General features: G+C 46.0%; 1 protein-coding gene across 1 annotated transcript in view; it reads right to left on the bottom strand.

The window, feature by feature from the left end:
- DIAPH1 (diaphanous related formin 1) overlaps positions 1 to 17,016 on the bottom strand; it is an 867,093-nt gene that overhangs the window by 377,467 nt on the left and 472,610 nt on the right. Inside the window, exon 14 of the mRNA XM_085617784.1 lies at positions 9,740 to 9,804. Coding sequence (XP_085473910.1) covers positions 9,740 to 9,804 — 65 coding nt within the window. The remainder of the gene's footprint in view (positions 1 to 9,739; positions 9,805 to 17,016) is intronic.

Below are 17,016 nucleotides of genomic sequence, written 5' to 3'. Positions count from 1 at the left end.
GTAATGAAGAGGTGTCAGTGTGTATGTGGCCTTTAACATTGAGTATGACTTGGTCAGGAGGTTTGACTTAATTTTAGGACTTGAATGACGCGCAGAACTGAAAATGTGAAAAAGGACATATGGATCTCCTTAAGGAAGGGAGAGGGGCTGTTTCAGAACGGACTCAGATTCTCCCTCCATTCTTCTGAATTTGTCTGCAGAATTGCTTAAGGGTTCTTGTAGGTGTGCCAAGCGGAGGTGTGGGGGATATTCTTGGTAGCTCCCTACTCACTTGAAATACGCTCAACCACTTTATGGCTTGCTTCATAGCCTAGGTTAATCGGTCTGCTTAACTGGCCCTTTCAACCATTTAGAATATTTAGCAGTAGTCTTCCAGGTAAGTTTTACACAGAACTTTGTCAACGGACGATAAAGCTCTCTACAGTGGCACTTTAGGTCACAACCCAGCCATTCTCATACTGTGGACAGCAAGATCCTTTCTGCTTCTATCAATGTGGTGGAATAGGCTAATAGCAATTGCATAACGTTGGCAGTACCAGTTAAGAGACATACCTGCTCAAGACGCAGAGATACAGGCAATTAACCTTTTTCGTCACCAGCAATGGAAATTTCAATATTCACGTTTCGAATGCATTTAAAAACAGTACACACATTGTGGGTAGAAAGAAGCGAAGCTCACTTGTTAACATGGGTTATTCAACACCACCTAGGCATTCTCCGTTCTGTTCTAGATCTAATATCCAAGCAGCAGTTACATCCTAAATGTGTGCTGCAGTGACACCAGTGTCTTGCAAATGTCCTTTAGAGTCACGCCAGCAAGGTAGGTTGTAGCTGTTGCTATTCTTCTAGTGAAGAGCTAACGCCCTTCTACGTTTGTTGGCTTCTTAATGGCAGATGCTGTATTTTAGGTGGCTATTCCTTTTTTTTGTTGTTAGTCTTTGGCTTTTATTAATGGCTCACAATTCCAAAAATTAATTTTCTGACTTTTTCAGTTCTTCAGGTTTGTCAATGTAGTAAGAACATGCTTTTTGTGTCAAGAGTACACACAGGTCTCTTTGTAGGTTATGGAAGAAATTGAAAAAACAGATTAGTAGGTACTTAGGTAGACTTTGGAGGTGGACTTTGTTGCATTGTGTGGAATCATAGTGGTAGATTTTTGATAGGCAGCTTTTGTACCTCACACACATAACTGCACTTCTCCAGAAACAAACGATTATGTTCGCATCAAACATGGGCTCAAAAGAATGACCCAATAATTTTGATAATATATGAACCAGCTTCCAAGATGGAGATGGCTTGAGGATCTGATTTAACTTTCCAAATATGCCTCTTACAAATTCCTTGTTTTTTTGGTCTGAGTTACCCAAAATATAGACTAATTCTCCAACAGGAAGCGACCATGACCTACTGATTTGAACATCCATTGGCAAACAATGTGCCATACCCAGGGCTTGCTCGTTAGCTAACAATTAAGTCAGGATTTCATACAATTAGATAAGATAATCGGTACAGAGGGTTCAGAAACTCACAAATCAACGAGAAGATAATACGTCAACTGACGATTTTAGATACCATGTAAAATACAAATCTACCCCAATAAAGCTTTTAGAGATGGGAACTTGGGATTAAGTAGATGCTGAGCCATTGAATTGGTTCTGCTGTAACTTTTAATTAGACTTAAAAAGCCTTCTATGTAGAACAATTAACAATACGGGACCTATTAAAAATCGGAAAAGGAATATGCTACTTACCAGTATGCATCTGTTCTTGGCATGTAGAGCTGCAGATCTACACACTTGTGCATAGATCGCCATCTGGTGTTGGGCCTGGATGTTTGCAGTTTGTTTTTCCTCTTGGAAAGTCTTTGCAAGTCACGAAGTCGGTGACTCCTCCTTTGGATCGTATTGCGCATGGGCTTCGGCTCCATCCTCAGATTGTTTTTCGCCAGTAGGGAAAGATGGAGCGTACTAATAACAGTGACGAAGCCCATGTGTGTGGTATCTAAATAAGATAAACCAGAACAGATACAGGTAGCCGGGGAGGCGGGTGGACGTGTGTAGATCTGCAGCTCTACATGCCAAGAACAGATGCATACTGGTAAGTAGCATATTCCGTTCGAGGGATATGAGCTGCAGATTACACACTTGTGCATAGATTATATAGCAGTACCCATCCTTAGCGGCGACCACCGGTATCTGTTGCAGTGGTTTGAAATAATGTTTTGAGTACAGCCTGGCCCACACTAGCTTGTTGCTTAGTTTGCACATCTACACAATAGTGTTTAGTGAAAGTGTGCGGTGTTGACCATGTAGCTGCTTTGCAGATATCATCTAATGGGATGTTTCCTAAAAAAGCCATTGAAGCCCCTATTTTACGTGTAGAATGGGCTTTAGGGGGAACGGATAGCGTTCGTTTTGCTTTGTGGTAGCAAATTTGAATGCATTTGACAATCCACCTAGCTATCCCTGATTTGGAGATGGGGTTGCCTTTGTGTGGTGGAGAGAAAGAGACAAACAGTTGTTTGGTCTTACGGAAAGGTTGTGTTCTCTCGATGTTGTAGAGTACGGCTCGTTTGACATCTAGTGTGTGAAGAGCTCTTTCTGCAACTGTCTGTGATTGCGAGAAGAATACTGGTAGTTCTACAGATTGGTTTAGGTGAAATGGAGAAATGACTTTGGGGAGGAATTTTGGGTTGGTACGGAGAACCACCTAATTATGGTGCATTTGTAGAAAACGTTCTTGAATAGTAAGTGCTTGTATCTCACTGACCCTTCTGAGGGAAGTGATGGCTACAAGAAAAGCGGTCTTCCATGTTAAGAATTGAAGTTCACATTTGTGTAGTGGTTCAAAAGGAGGTCCCATTTGTCTGGTGAGAACGATATTTAGATTCCACACAGGTGAGGGTGGCACTCTGGGGGGAATTATTCTTTTAAGGCCTTCCATGAAGGCTTTAATGGCAGGTACTCTAAAGAGTGAGAGATGTTGCCTGTTTTGTAGGTAAGCTGCTATGGCTGCGAGGTGCAGTCGAATGGACATATAGGCTAGATTGCACCTTTGTAGGTGGAGTAAGTAGCCTATGATGTGTTGAATGGACACATCTAGGGGATCGATGGTGTTGTTATGACAATAGACAACAAAACGTTTCCACTTGGCGGCGTAGCACGCTCTAGTGGTAGGTCGCCTAGCTTCTTTGATGACGTTCATACAGTCAGGGGGAAGATTTAGATACCCGAATTCTAGGATTTCAGGAGCCAGATCGCAAGGTTGAGCTGAGCTGGGTCTGGGTATATGATCTCTCCATGGTTCTGGTTTAAGAGGTGTGGAGAGAGGTGTAATGTTTGATACGGTACTACCGATAGTTCCAGCAGTGTGGTGTACCACGGTTGTCTGGCACAAGTTGGCGCTATTAATATTAGTATGAGGGAGTGCTGTTGTAGTTTGCGCACCACTAGTTGAATGAGTGGGAGAGGCGGACAAGCGTACGCAAATCTGCCTGACCAATTCATCCATATCGCAATGCCTTTGGACAATGGGTGTGGGTATCTGGTGGCGAAGCTTGGGCATTTTGTGTTTTCGTGGGTGGCGAAGAGGTCTATCTGTGGATGCCCCCACATTTGAAAGTACGGGCGAAGAACTTGCGGGTGAAGTTCCCACTCGTGGATTTGTTGTGTTTGTCTGCTGAGCAGATCTACCATAGTGTTTTGGACTCCTGGGAAATGTTGGGCTAGGAGAAAGGTTTTCTGGGGTATGGCCCATCTCCATATGCTCTGTGCTAGTTGAGAGAGCTGTGGAGGGTGTGTGCCACCTTGTTTTTTTAATATAATACATGGCTGTTATGTTGTCTGTGCGGATTAGGACTGCCTTGCCTGAAATCTGTGTTTGAAAAGATTTTAGGGCTAGGAAGATTGCTAGTAACTCCAGACGGTTGATATGGAGTAACTTCTGTTGAGGTGTCCATTTGCCCTGCATGGTGAGATGTAATAGATGAGCTCCCCAGCCGGAGAGTGATGCGTCTGTTGTTAGTACTATCTGGGGAAATGGGTCCAGGAACGGTCGACCCTTGGAAAGGTTTGTGGTGGTCCACCACTGCAGAGAGTGATGGGTACGACAGTCTACCAACACAAGATCTGTTAATTGACCCTGGGCCTGGTTCCATTGGCGCGCTAAGCACTCTTGGAGAGGACGCTTCTGGAGTTTTGCGTGAGGTACTATGAATATGCAAGAGGCCATCATCCCTATTAGTTGCACGAACACTCGCGCTGGAAGGGAGTGTCGTGCCATGAATTTTGCGCGTAGAGCCTGAATGCTTGCAATCGTGGCAGGATTGGGGTAGGCGAGCGCTTTTGAGGTGTCTATGGTGGCACCGAGATATTGTTTTATGTGGGATGGATGTAGATGGGACTTGTCGTGGTTTACTGTGAAGCCTAGCTGGTGAAGTAGCTGGATCGTGGTGTGCGTGTACTCACTGATTGTATGAACTGGCTTTTATCAACCAGTCGTCTAGGTATGGGAAGACATGAATGTGTTGTCTTCGCAGATGTGCTGCCACCACTGCTAGGCACTTGGTGAATACTCGTGGTGCGGTTGTGACTCCGAACGGGAGCACTTTGAATTGGTAGTGTTGGCCATCCACTACAAATCTGAGGTACTTCCTGTGAGCGTTGTGCACTGGAATGTGGAAATAGGCGTGTTTTAGGTCCAAAGTAGTGAGGAAGTCGTTTTGGGAAAGCAGCGGAAGTACCTGCTGAAGCGTCACCATGTCTGAGTGTATGTATTTGTTGAGGGGCCGAAGGTCTAGGATAGGTCGTAGAGTCTCGTCCCTTTTTGGTATGAGAAAATATAGGGAGTAGACCCCCATATTTTGTTGGTTGGTAGGAACGTGTTCTATTGCCTTTTTCTGTAGGAGGGAGATTACCTTCTGTTTGAGTAGCATTAGATGTTCTAGTGACATTGGGCGTTGTCTGGGTGGAATGTTTGGGGGGGTAGATATTAGTTCTAGGCAGTAGCCTGACCGAATTATTTGTGTTACCCATTTGTCTGAGGTGATGGTAGTCCAGACCTGAAGGAAATGTTGGAGTCTGCCCCCGACCGGAGTGGGATGGTCTGGGGGAAGTGGAGGGAAGTCATTGGGTAGGCGCGGTGGCAGAGCGGGCGGTGTTTGTTTTGCCTCTGCCTTTGTTATTGTTGCCCCTGTATCCGCCTCTTTGGTAACCCCTTGTAAATGTGAACTGAGTAGGGGATTTGTATGAAGTGGAAGCGGTGTCTGAGGAGTAGCTTCTGGATGTGCTCCGAAAGGAAGAGCGGCGAAAGGAGCGTCTGGGAGGGTGAGATTGTAAGGCTCCCATGGATTTTGCCGTGTCCTTTTTCATTTTCTCTAGGGAGTCATCCACTTTTGGGCCAAACAGATGTTCCTGGTCAAAGGGATGGTTGAGGATGGAGGCTTGTACCTCTGGTTTAAAACCGGATATCCTTAGCCAGGCATGGCGACGGAGGAGGACACTAGTATTGATGGCCCTAGAGGTTGTGTCTGCTGCATCTAAGGCACAACGTATGGAGGTATTAGTAATTGTTTTGCCCTCCTGAATTAGCTCGTTGGCCCTAGCTTTGTATTTATCAGGAAGATGGTGCATTATGGCTTTTAACTCGTCATAATGGGCCCTATCATACCTCGCAAGTAGTGCTTGTTTATTGGCGATACGCCATATATTGGCCACTTGAGATGCAGTACGCTTGCCTGATGCGTCCAAGAGTTTAGACTCTTTGACAGGTGGTGGTGCGTCGCCTGACGCCTGGGAGTTGGCCCTTTTTCGTGCTGTGGATACTACCAGGGAATCTAGTGGCGCTGGCCATCTGATGTAGGAGGGATCTGTTGGGGCGGCTTTATATTTCTTTTCAATGCGCGGGTTAATGACCCTGGCTCTGACTGGGTCCTTAAAGATCTCCGGCGCATGTTTTATTACACCTTTGAGCATAGGCAATATGGAAGTGGCCCTATGTGTGGTGTCAAATGTATCTAGGAGGAAATCCTCCTCCACGGGGGTCGGTATGTAGATCTACCCCACGGTAGTGTGCCGCCCTTTGCAGTAAATGGTTGAACCCCAAGGAGTCTTCTGGTGGAGAAGGTCTGGAAGGGTAAAGATAGTCTTGTGGGACGTTAGGGATATCAGGGATATTATAATCGTCCCATGGGTCTGGGGATCCGGTGGGAGTGGGGTTCCCTGTGGGTATATCTTGGGGCACATCTCCTATGTCATCATATGGAACCCCCTGATCATCATCATCCGGGGATGGGGTTAGGGAATGATGAGGTGGGGGTGGAGGAGGTGGAGGTGGAGGTGGAGGTGGAGGTGGAGGGGGTGGTGGAGGTGGGGAAGGTATTCTGAAAGGGGAGGTAGCAGAGTCCTTACTTTTTAGAGGTGGAGGCAGAGCAGGTTTCTCTGTCTCTTTTTGATAGAGAGCATCAAATGTCCAATTTTGGGATCCTTAGTTAGTGTTTTTTTGTAAGGGATCCGGTGCAAATAGTTCTGGAGAGGTTGGTTGGTCCGTCGGCGCCGAAGGCGTCGGGGCCGTTGGTTTCTTAGGTTGATCTGTGTTGGTTCAGTGTTTGGAACCATGCTTAGAAAGCTCCGATTGTTTAGTAGGCGCCAAGATGGATTTCGGCTTCGAAAGGTCGGTGCCAGTGGCCATGTGTGCTTTGGTCGGTACCGAAGATGGGGTCGGTGCCGAGGAGCTGGATTTCGACCCCGAGTGTTGCGGTGCGGGACTCGGTGTCGAGATAGAGGCCGGTTTCTTTTTCGGTGCCGAAGAGTGATAATCGGCACCAACGGTGGGCTGGCTCGAGCCCGAGCCGCCCGAAGGCTTAATTGGCTTCTTTACCGGTCCCGAAGGTGCGGTGTGGGAGGCAGTGTCTTTGGTCTTGCTTAGGCTCGGAGGCGAAGGCGTGACCGAAGCCTTTTTCGGTGCCGGCGAGGGTGTGGGGGGTAGATCAGTACTCACGACCCTCTGTGCCGGAGTGATGTCCTTCACATCTGAATCGTCGGCTTCGGAGGCGCTGACGAGTCCCTCGTCGGTGTGTTGTTCTGGAGCGTCGACGCCTTCCCCGAAGATGTCGCCCGGGATCGCCGAAGAGTGTGCCATGGTTCTTCTGGCTCTTCGGTCCCGAATAGTTTTCTTGGACCGGAAGGATTTACACGCCGGACAGTCTCGAGCCTCGTGTACCGGGGAGAGGCAGAGATTGCATACCTCGTGGACATCAGTGTGGGGGAATTTGGACCCACATCGAGGGCACTTTTTAAATGGAGTCCTTTCCATTAGCCAGGACCGGAGCTTGGGTAGGCCCGAAGGCCGCCGTCGACGACTGGAACCGAAGGTCTTGCCGATGAGAGGCGCGTCGAGTGGGGAGTTCGTGATCGAAACAATACCGAGAGTTGGGGTGAGGATTGCGCGTCGATAGTCGAACTGGAAGCTGTTCGGAACCGGAGCGCGAAGATTACATCCGAGCCCGATGGCTGAAAAAAAACAATCTGAGGATGGAGCTGAAGCCCATGCGCAATTCGATCCAAAGGAGGAGTCACTGACCTCGTGACTTCCAAAGACTTTTCAAGAGGAAAAACAAACTTCAATCATCCGGGCCCAACACCAGATGACGATCTATGCACAAGTGTGTAATCTGCAGCTCATATGCTTCGAACACTATTCTTCTCCCTTTGTTTTTTTATTGAAAGGGAACTTTGATACACCTGGGCTACACTTTAATTTGGTCAGATTGTAATATTTGTACACTGGGAACTAAAGGGATACTAAAAAGAAAATGCTGGGTTCATGCTTATTAGAAATAGTTAACTATATCCATGACAGCTCTTTGGGTCAGCATTTCTCCAACATAAAGTGGCATCTATTTGGGAAAGATATCTGGACATGATGCCATCTCTATATTTGAGGTCACTTTATCTTAAATCGATTTCGGGCATTCTTCCACCAAGCAGTTTCACAGCTATAAGGCAGTCGATAAATTTGGGTTGTGTTTTTTCAGTAGCACAGAGAGGATTACATGTGATTGTTCTTTACTTGCCCTTTATGATAAAATAGGTAACTGGCTGGTTCCCATTATGCTGGCATATGGACTCAAGGACAGGAAATAAGCATTGGCAATGTACAAGTGCACAGAAGTACGGATTCATTTCTGTAGTGCAATTTTATCTTGAAAAGCCTAGCAAAAACAAAGATTGGTTTCTACCGAAGTAATTTAACATGTATTTATATTCATTTTCGGACACGCTCGTCACATAGCTATTAAAAAGCTCACATAAAAAGCTAAGTTCTGCCTACTAATAGATAATGTTTGTCTTTGAATTACATATATACTATGATGGAACTGTAGATTTTCTGAGTAAAAAATTATGATGAGGATAGCAATATGCAAGGGCAATTTAAATATAAAGTGCCTCTCCGCTGACATTTTTAGTGAAGGGGCTGAAACATCTACGTTCGGGAAAATAGAGGAACAAAAAAGCATACAAGGTGTGGAGGACTTCCTTCAAAACAGGAACGTTTATTACCTTCTTTAGGGGCATGGTAGTCAACCCGCTGATCATCTCCTTATCTGTGCTCCCCAATTTCTCCTTTCACTAAGCCTTTGTCTTTTTCTACACCAGACATTCCACTTTCTGGTCAAGGTGCTGGTTCGTTCTGTGGAGCATAGGTTTTAAAGAAGTTTATCTTCTGTGGAATCTCTGGTTATTTTTATGTTTAAGAAACAGAAAACGAAAAGCCTTAGAGTAGATCTGGTGCTGCAGATCGAATGTTCCCATTGTGTTTAAAGACTATGGTCTAAATAAACACTCTCTCTCCTGAATGTTACTGTGCCCTGGAAGAATCATTTATGACTACAATTAATGTTATAGAATCCATCTGAATGGCTGCAGTTGTATAGTTTCTTGGGAAGTGGATAAAGACCATTAACAGTGCCCACTGCAAGTTCTTGTTGGGTCACAGACAGCACAAATATCAAAACATCCAACAGGTTGGCCTGCAACGGGTATGTGTTACTGGTACCACAACAAGCTACACCTTGTCCCACTGTTCAGCATAAAAAGATTTTGCAGAAGGATGTATGGTCGCCAAGATGCCATCCACGACTTCAGGTGGTTGGTCCAAATGTATTAGCTGCAGCTGCTCAATCTCATCGCATGAAGATGTAGATTGTGCCGGCCCAGGTGCAAGACCCTGCCCTGCTGCTACAAAAGATTCTCCCGAAGTGGCAGTCTGATCAGAGATTAGATCTAGGTACCACTCTCTCCTGGCCCCAATCCACAGCGACTAGGATGACCTGAGGCTGATGATTCCTGATTCTTTGCAAAACTCAGGCCAGGAGAGTTAATAGTGGAAAGGCATACACAAGTCCTGTGCTCCACTCTCAACAGAATGCATCCCCGAGAAAGCCTTCTTGGGAACTTCAAAAAGCAAAAACAAACATTCAATTCAAAGGATTGGAGGGGCCAGTGGTAGTCAGGCCTTTGCCAAGGGCTGCAGATAGATGACTGTCTTTAGCGAAATTATTTTATCTATTGTGCAATAATATGGATGTGAAATAGTCCTGAAATAGTCTGGTAGAGTGCAAAACAATATTAAAAAACAGAACTCTGGCAAAGAAGTAAAAGGAAAACTGAAAAAGGCAGCAACAATATTAGCAGCAAGACTATGATCAGACAGTTTTAAAAATTACAGCTCTCTTAATTACCTTTTTTTCCAGATCTTTTGATTTGGTTTCACTTTCCTTCACCTTTTGCTTATCTATCAAATGATCTACAGGGGGAAGAATTGCAAAGATATAACATTCAGAGGTGCAGTCTGTAAGAATGTATGGCTGTACGAGGAAAACAAATACTATCAGGGATGCATTTGATTATGGAACTGTTATCATTCTACATGGATAGTTTCTTTCACACACTTGTGGAAAAAAAATCTGTCTATTTAAAAGACTACACAAACTTGATTAATCCCAATGAGCAATGCGATTTTTGTCACGCTAAGGAACTTTTAGTCACTTTGAATGAAAAACTACACGAGTATAGTTTAAGTTATTCATAATTTTCTTTAGCCCAAAACTCACCCTACTAGGGTTACAAGTCTTTCACTGTACAATACTCAAAGTTTCACATTAAAAAAAATTGTATTCAGCGATTAGGGATACAAACTGGGAACCTCATTTGACAAACATATATGATGGCATTTGATGGAAAAGAAGTTGAATTCAAACATAATCCCTATAAATCATTGTTCAAAATATGGAAAAGACAAATGTATTTTAAGCGTCCGCTGAAATAATGGAATAGCCATTCAAAATTCAACACATTTATCAATTTTCTTTATTTGTAAACACTGTAGTAAAGAGAAACCTATGTAGTAATTTGTTTTCAAAACCTATAGACCACATCATCATTCTTCAGACCATATGCGATTAATGTTAAAAAAAATATTCCTTTTGGATACTTTTATAGATGGAAAAGAACTGAAAAAGACATTTCACCAAATACTCAGATTGAAGGGCTATCCAAAATATGTTCTTAAAAAGACATATAAGATTGTCGAACTATGACAGGTAAATCCTTTTATGTCCATAATTAGAGTACAGAGACTAGTAGCCACATAAAATGTGTCCTTATACATAGCTGACCGCTTTGTGTCGTAATATGGAAACCACTAGTGTAGCCATACCCTTTCATGGAAAACAAAGCTAACTGAATAGTAGCCTCTTGGGAATCGGAACTTGTGATGACCCGATTCCTTACAGCTAGACTTATTTACAGCAAATCCGTGTCTCCCTCATCACAGTCCTTACATGTTAAGGATTACTGCCTCTAGATGAGCACCTGTACTAAAAAACATGGAAGACTATCACAAAAATGTTTGGCTGTAAATCTTTCTTTTATTTGTATGTCTTCATACTCCACTCTTCCAGTACATTACCTTAAGAAGAGCAAGGGTGGGGAGATAAGACCATGAAGAATAATACTTACTGTAACCTTCATTACTCAGGTTATCAGCATTTAATCTTCCTCGTCAGTCCTTACCACTGAACTGTTTTAGGCCAAAATCCTCTTACACCAACAGCACCTCAAGTCAAGATACCGTTCATAAAGAACAAGTTACTTACCTTCGACAACGTCTTATTTGGTAGAGACTATCTACCTGCAAGTTCATTACCATAGAATATCTTCAGGAATCAGACTGGATCCACAAGACTTTTGGGCAGTGCCCCTGCACACTGGTAGGTGTTGTCATCCAGCTCCATGTCAGTGGCGTCCGCCCCGGATGTTATACGCGCAGTACCAACTTAGGCGCCACCTTGGCACATTGATGTCAATTACTTTTGTGACTTTCCACACCGGGAGCAGGGCGCCACAGTGAGAACTGCCCACTGGTGTGGAAAAGGTTAAGGCTATGAAAAAGGTATCCCGTACACTTTAACACGTTTGCAGAGCAGGGAAGATGGGAGGATCAGTGAGGAATCTGCGGCTAGATAGTCTCTACCAGATGATGTGTTCATCTGATAGAGAATTCTAGCCGCAGATTCCTTACCTTAGAATAGATACCCAAGTAATACCAATCCGAAGGAATGTCTGCAAACTAGATTAGACCAAATTATCCTGCAGAAGCGAACGGACGAAGTGCCAGTTATGACAGACTGGACTGTCCAGGCAGTAATGTTTTGTGAACATGTGTAGTGATGTCAATGGTACCGCCTGACAGATGTCCAGGATAAGAACGACGCACCTGTTGCTGTGATAGAAGATCCTCCCAAAAAGGCAGCCTGACTGGAGGACCAGTGGTCATGCTCAACAGCTCACGATACAGACTGTCCATGTCCATTCCAGAGCCACAAGAATGACTTGGGCCCGGTCGTTCCTGATCATCTTGAGATCTATGGGCACAAGTGGTATTGGTAGAAAGGAATACAAGAGGCCGGAGCTCCACTCAAGAAAATAAGCACCTTCGACTGAGTCGCCTTGGAGACTCCAGAATGCAAAATTGCTGACAATGCATGTTCTCAGTAGGCATCTTAAACTGAGTTTGTCCGCTCTGGCATTCAATGATCCTGCCAGATGCACAAGTTACTACTTGTTTAACGATAGATCTGTAAGAGACATTAGTTAGTGATGGATTCCTTACCTTAGAATATACCCAGGCGTCAGACTGGACCTGGAAAGTTTTGCTAGCAGTACCCCTGCGCGTCAGTAAGTGGCGTCGTGCGGCTCCGTGTCCGTCGCTGGTGTCGCAAGCGCCGAGATGACGTCACAGAGACTACTTAGGCGCCACCCATGCGTGCTGACGTCAATTCTGTACACGACTTTCCGCGCCAGGAACGCAGAGCCATGCAAGAAACTAACCACTGGTGCCAAGAAAACTCGGGCCCTGAAAGGGATGACCTTAACCCTAGAAATAAGTTCGCAGAATGGGGAGAGTGGGTGGGACGGTAAGGAATCTATCACTAACTAATGTCTCTTACAGATATATTGTTACACAAGTAGGAACTTGTGCATCTGAAAGAGACACGTTAGTGATCGATTCCTTACCTTAGAATAGATACCCCAGCAATACCAACCCCGGTGGTGGGTCTGCGAATAGATTACACCAGAAAGTCACAGAGAACAGAACGGCCAAAGAAGCCGTCTCTCCGGACCTGACTGTCAAGGCAGTAATGCTTGGTAAACGTGTGCGAGGCCCACGTAGCTGCCTGACAAATATCCTGCAAGGGGACACCACATCCCAAGGCAGTAGTGGCACCCATTGCCCTGGTAGAATGGGCACGCAGCCCCACAGGAGGCTCCTTCTGAGCCAACGAATAACAGGCCTTTATGCAGAGATAGATGAGATGGTCCGTTTGTGCACAGCCCGACCTTTTTTAGCGCCCAAGTAGCCAACACAGAGCTGGACATCCACTTGGAACTGTTGTGTGCGCTTCAGGAAGAACGAGAGCGCACGTTTTGGGTCCAGACGGTGGACCCGCTCTTCCTCTTTTGAAGGATGCGGAGGCGAAAAGAAGGTTGGCAAGGTGATGGTCTGCCCGATCTGGAAGGGCGTGACAACCTTTGGCAAAAAAGGACAGGTCCTTAAAACCACCTTGTCTGGATGAACAGAAAGGAAAGGAGGTTTGGAAGAAAGAGCCTGGAGCTCACACACTCTTCTGGCAGGGGTGATAGCTACCAAGAAAGCCGTCTTAAGAGTGAGAAGACGTAAAGGACAGGTATGAGGGGGCTCGAAGGGAGCGCACATCAGATAGGTCAAGACAAGATTCAAGTCCCATTAAGGCATTATGAACGGCACAGGAGGAAATGTGTGCGTAAGGCCTTTCAGGAAACGGTTAACTGGGGACTTAAAGAGAGAAGGTTGATCTGGAAGCCTTAGAAAGGCGGAGATGGCCGAAAGATAACCTTTGATAGTGCCCAGAGCCGAGCCCTGCTGGGCCAAGGAGAGATGGAACAGAAGGAACTCAGAAAGAGGGGCAGAAAGGGGATCCACAGACTTTGCTGCGCACCATGCCACAAACTTGTTCCACTGGCAGGCGTATACCGTCTTAGTGGAGGGACGCCTGGCTGCCAGAATGACATCACAGACTTCGGGAGGAAGATCGAAAGCTGTCAACTGCCGCCGCTCAATCTCCACACATGGAGGGGGAGGCTGGACAGGTTCAGGTGGAGGACCGTCCCCTGCGACAGAAGATCCTTCCGAAGAGGCAGATGGATCAGGGGAATCAATCGCCATGCGGAGTAGCTCGGGATACCAGTATCTTCGTGCCCAATCCGGAGCCACAAGGATGAATTGGGCCCGGTCGTGCCGAATGTTCTTCAGCACTCTGGGCAGAAGTGAAATAGGCGGAAAGGCGTACAATAGACCAGAACTCCACTTGCGACGAAAAGCGCCACCTAGCGAGTGCTGCCTTGGAAATTCCAATGCGCAGAACTGAAGACATTGCGCGTTCTCTTCGGTGGCGAATAGATCTAACCAAGGCTCTCCCCACTGCTGAAAGAGACCTTGCACCACGTCCGAGCTCAGACGCCATTCGTGATCCATCAAGCACCGGCGGCTGAGTTAGTCCACCCTGGCGTTGAGAGAACCCGCCAGGTGTTGAACCATCAAGGTGATGCCTTGATGTTCCAGCCACGTCAAGAGGCGCAGAGCCTCCTGACATAGGGTCCAGGACCCCATACCGCCCTGTTCGTTGCAATACCACATGGCGGTGGTGGTGTCCGTGAACACCTGCACCACACTTCCCCCGACAGAGGGAAGGAATGCCTTCAGTGCAAGTCGGATCGCCCGAAGCTTCAACAGATTGATATGGAGCCGGGACTCCGCCGGAGACCAGAGGTCTCTGATCTCCGCCTCTCCCAAATGGCCTCCCCACCCCAGGATGCTCCGGTTGGGGAAGGGAGAGTGATCTGCCATTGCTCCAATCGCGATTCGTGAGCCACCACTGCAACTGCCGTGCAGTGCCCTCCGAGATCTGGACATGATCGGACAGGTTGCTCTGATGCTGCGCCCACTGGAACTTCAGGTCGCACTGCAGAGCACGCATATGCTATCTGGCCTGTGTCACCAGCAGGATGCAGGAGGCCATCAGGCCCAGAAGCCAGAGAGTCATCCTGACTAAAACCCGGGACAGAGGTTGAAAGATCGGAATCATAGCCTGAATATCCCGGACTCACTGCTCGAGAGGATAAACCAGAAACAGCGTTGAATCCAGAACGGCTCCGATGAAGGGGAGCTTCTGCAAGGGACTCAGGTGCGACTTTGGCACATTGATGGAGAAGAAGACAAGTTACTTACCTGTAACTACAGTTATCCAGTATTGGTATCTTTCATAGATTCACATGCCTGAATCATTCCCTGTCGCCGAGGCGGGAGTCCCCGGTAAATAAAGTAGTAGTGCCAAAATGTTAGTAGTAGTAGTAGGCCCAAAGAAAAAGGCCTAAAGCCTATATCTTAGCAGCCTATCTACCTCATTATGCAAAAGGCCCAAGAATTTTGGTAACAACCAATCAGACACCAGCACCCTTCTAGAACCCTCTCAGCAGAGCCAGTTCTCCTCAGATTTTCCTAGCACAAGTGGGAAGTAAACGTTCCAAAATATAGAGAACTGACTCTACGGGGAGGAGGGTGGGTGCATGTGAATCTATGAAAGATACCAATACTGGATAACTGTAGTTACAGGTAAGTAACTTGTTTTCTTATCCAGTATTGGGGTATCTTTCATAGATTCACATGCCTGAATCAGAATAGCGAGCAGTATACCAAGTATACAGTCGTTTGCGGATGGTGGGAGGCTAGTGCTGATACTCCCCAATTGCATCCACAACTCGTTGACAAGAGGTATAAGAAAAAAACATCTTAAAATTCGAAACATGTAAGCTACAAAGAGAAAACATGTAAAGCAATAACCTTGAAAAATGCAACAATTCATAATTGTAAAACATTGCATTGTCATACTAAAAGATATCAACATATTACATGTGAAAAGTTTGAAAAAAGGTACCTGAAATTATCTCAAAGGAAAAGTCGCAGGACAGCTTGTCCGACTGCTGCATCGTCTTGATGCGTAGATTGGAGGCAGTAATGTCTCGTAAAAGTGTGGACATTTTATCATGTCGCAGCACAGCAGATATTCTCCAGAGTCACTCCAGCAAACAATGCTGTAGACGCTGCTACTGTTCTTGTGGAATGGGCCTTGGGTTTCCGTTCCAACGGCCTGTGAGCTTTGTCATGACAGAAAAGGATTGTTGAGGCTATCCATCTGGCAATGGTGGATTTTGTCACTGCCTTTCCCAGGGTAGTTTGACCATAAGCCACGAACAATTGGTCGGACTTTCCAAGGTTCTTTGTTTTTTGAAGATAGAATTTAAGACATCTCTTGATATCGAGAGAGTGAAAGGCTCGCTCCACTGAAGTAGATGGATAAGGAAAGAAAGTTTTTAACTTCACCGGTTCATTAAGATGAAACTGTGACGGCACCTTAGGGATAAAAGTCGGATTAGTTCGGAGATGCACGTAGTCTTGAGTGAAGTGTAGAAAAGGTTCCTTTACAGTGAACGCCTGAATTTCACTCACTCGTCTAGCTGATGTTAAGGCCAGAAGTAAGGCAACTTTCCAGGTAAGGAATTTGAGATCCGCCTTGTGGATAGGTTCGAATGGATACTTCATTAATTGCATTAAGACTGTGTTGAGTTCCCACTCCGGTGGCGGAAGTCTGATCGGAGGAAACTCCCGGAAAAGCCCTTTCATAAACTGCTTAATTAAAGAGGATGAACACAGAGAAGGGCCATGAGCACCTTTTCTGAATCTGGAAAGTGCAGCTAAATGGACTTTGACTGAAGGGAAAGAAAGTCCAGATCTAGCCAGATGTAACAAATAAGGGAGGATCTGTTCTGCAGGAGCTTCCACCGGGTGAACGTGGTTTGTTTCACACCAACAGCAAAACCGTTTCCATTTTAGACTAAGTTTTTATCGTGCTGTGAGCTCGTGATTTCGTTAACATATCCCTACAGTCTTGAGGGATATCCAGGTCCTTAAATTCTAAGAAGTCAGGAGCCATGCGTGTAAATGTAGGGACTGAGGGTCTGGGTGGAAAACCTGACCTCTGTTCCTTGCCAGCATTGTGGGCGTCGGGAGAAGACAGATCGGCTGGTCCTGGGATAATAATTGAAGCTCCTGAAACCAGTACTGGCGTGGCCATCTGGGTGCGATCAAGATGAGTCGACAGCCCTCCAACTTCATCTTGCATATGACTCTCGGTATTAGAGGTATTGGGGGAAAAGCGTAAGCACAAATCCCTGACCATCGCATGGACAGGGCATTCCCCCTTGACCCCTGTTAAGGGTATCTGCTGGCATAAAAGCGGCATTTCTTGTTTTCTTTTGTGGCGAACAAATCCAGTGTTGGTGTGCCCCAAGCTCTGAATACTCTGAGCACTTGAGCTTGCTCTAGCTCCCATTCGTGGCAATCCGATTGGGATCTGCTGAG

The sequence above is a fragment of the Triturus cristatus genome, chromosome 7 (genome assembly GCF_964204655.1).
Source record: "Triturus cristatus chromosome 7, aTriCri1.1, whole genome shotgun sequence".
Lineage (NCBI taxonomy): Eukaryota > Metazoa > Chordata > Amphibia > Caudata > Salamandridae > Triturus > Triturus cristatus.
The sequence above is the reverse complement of the archived record's forward strand: the minus strand, read 5'-3'. Positions and strand labels throughout refer to the sequence as shown.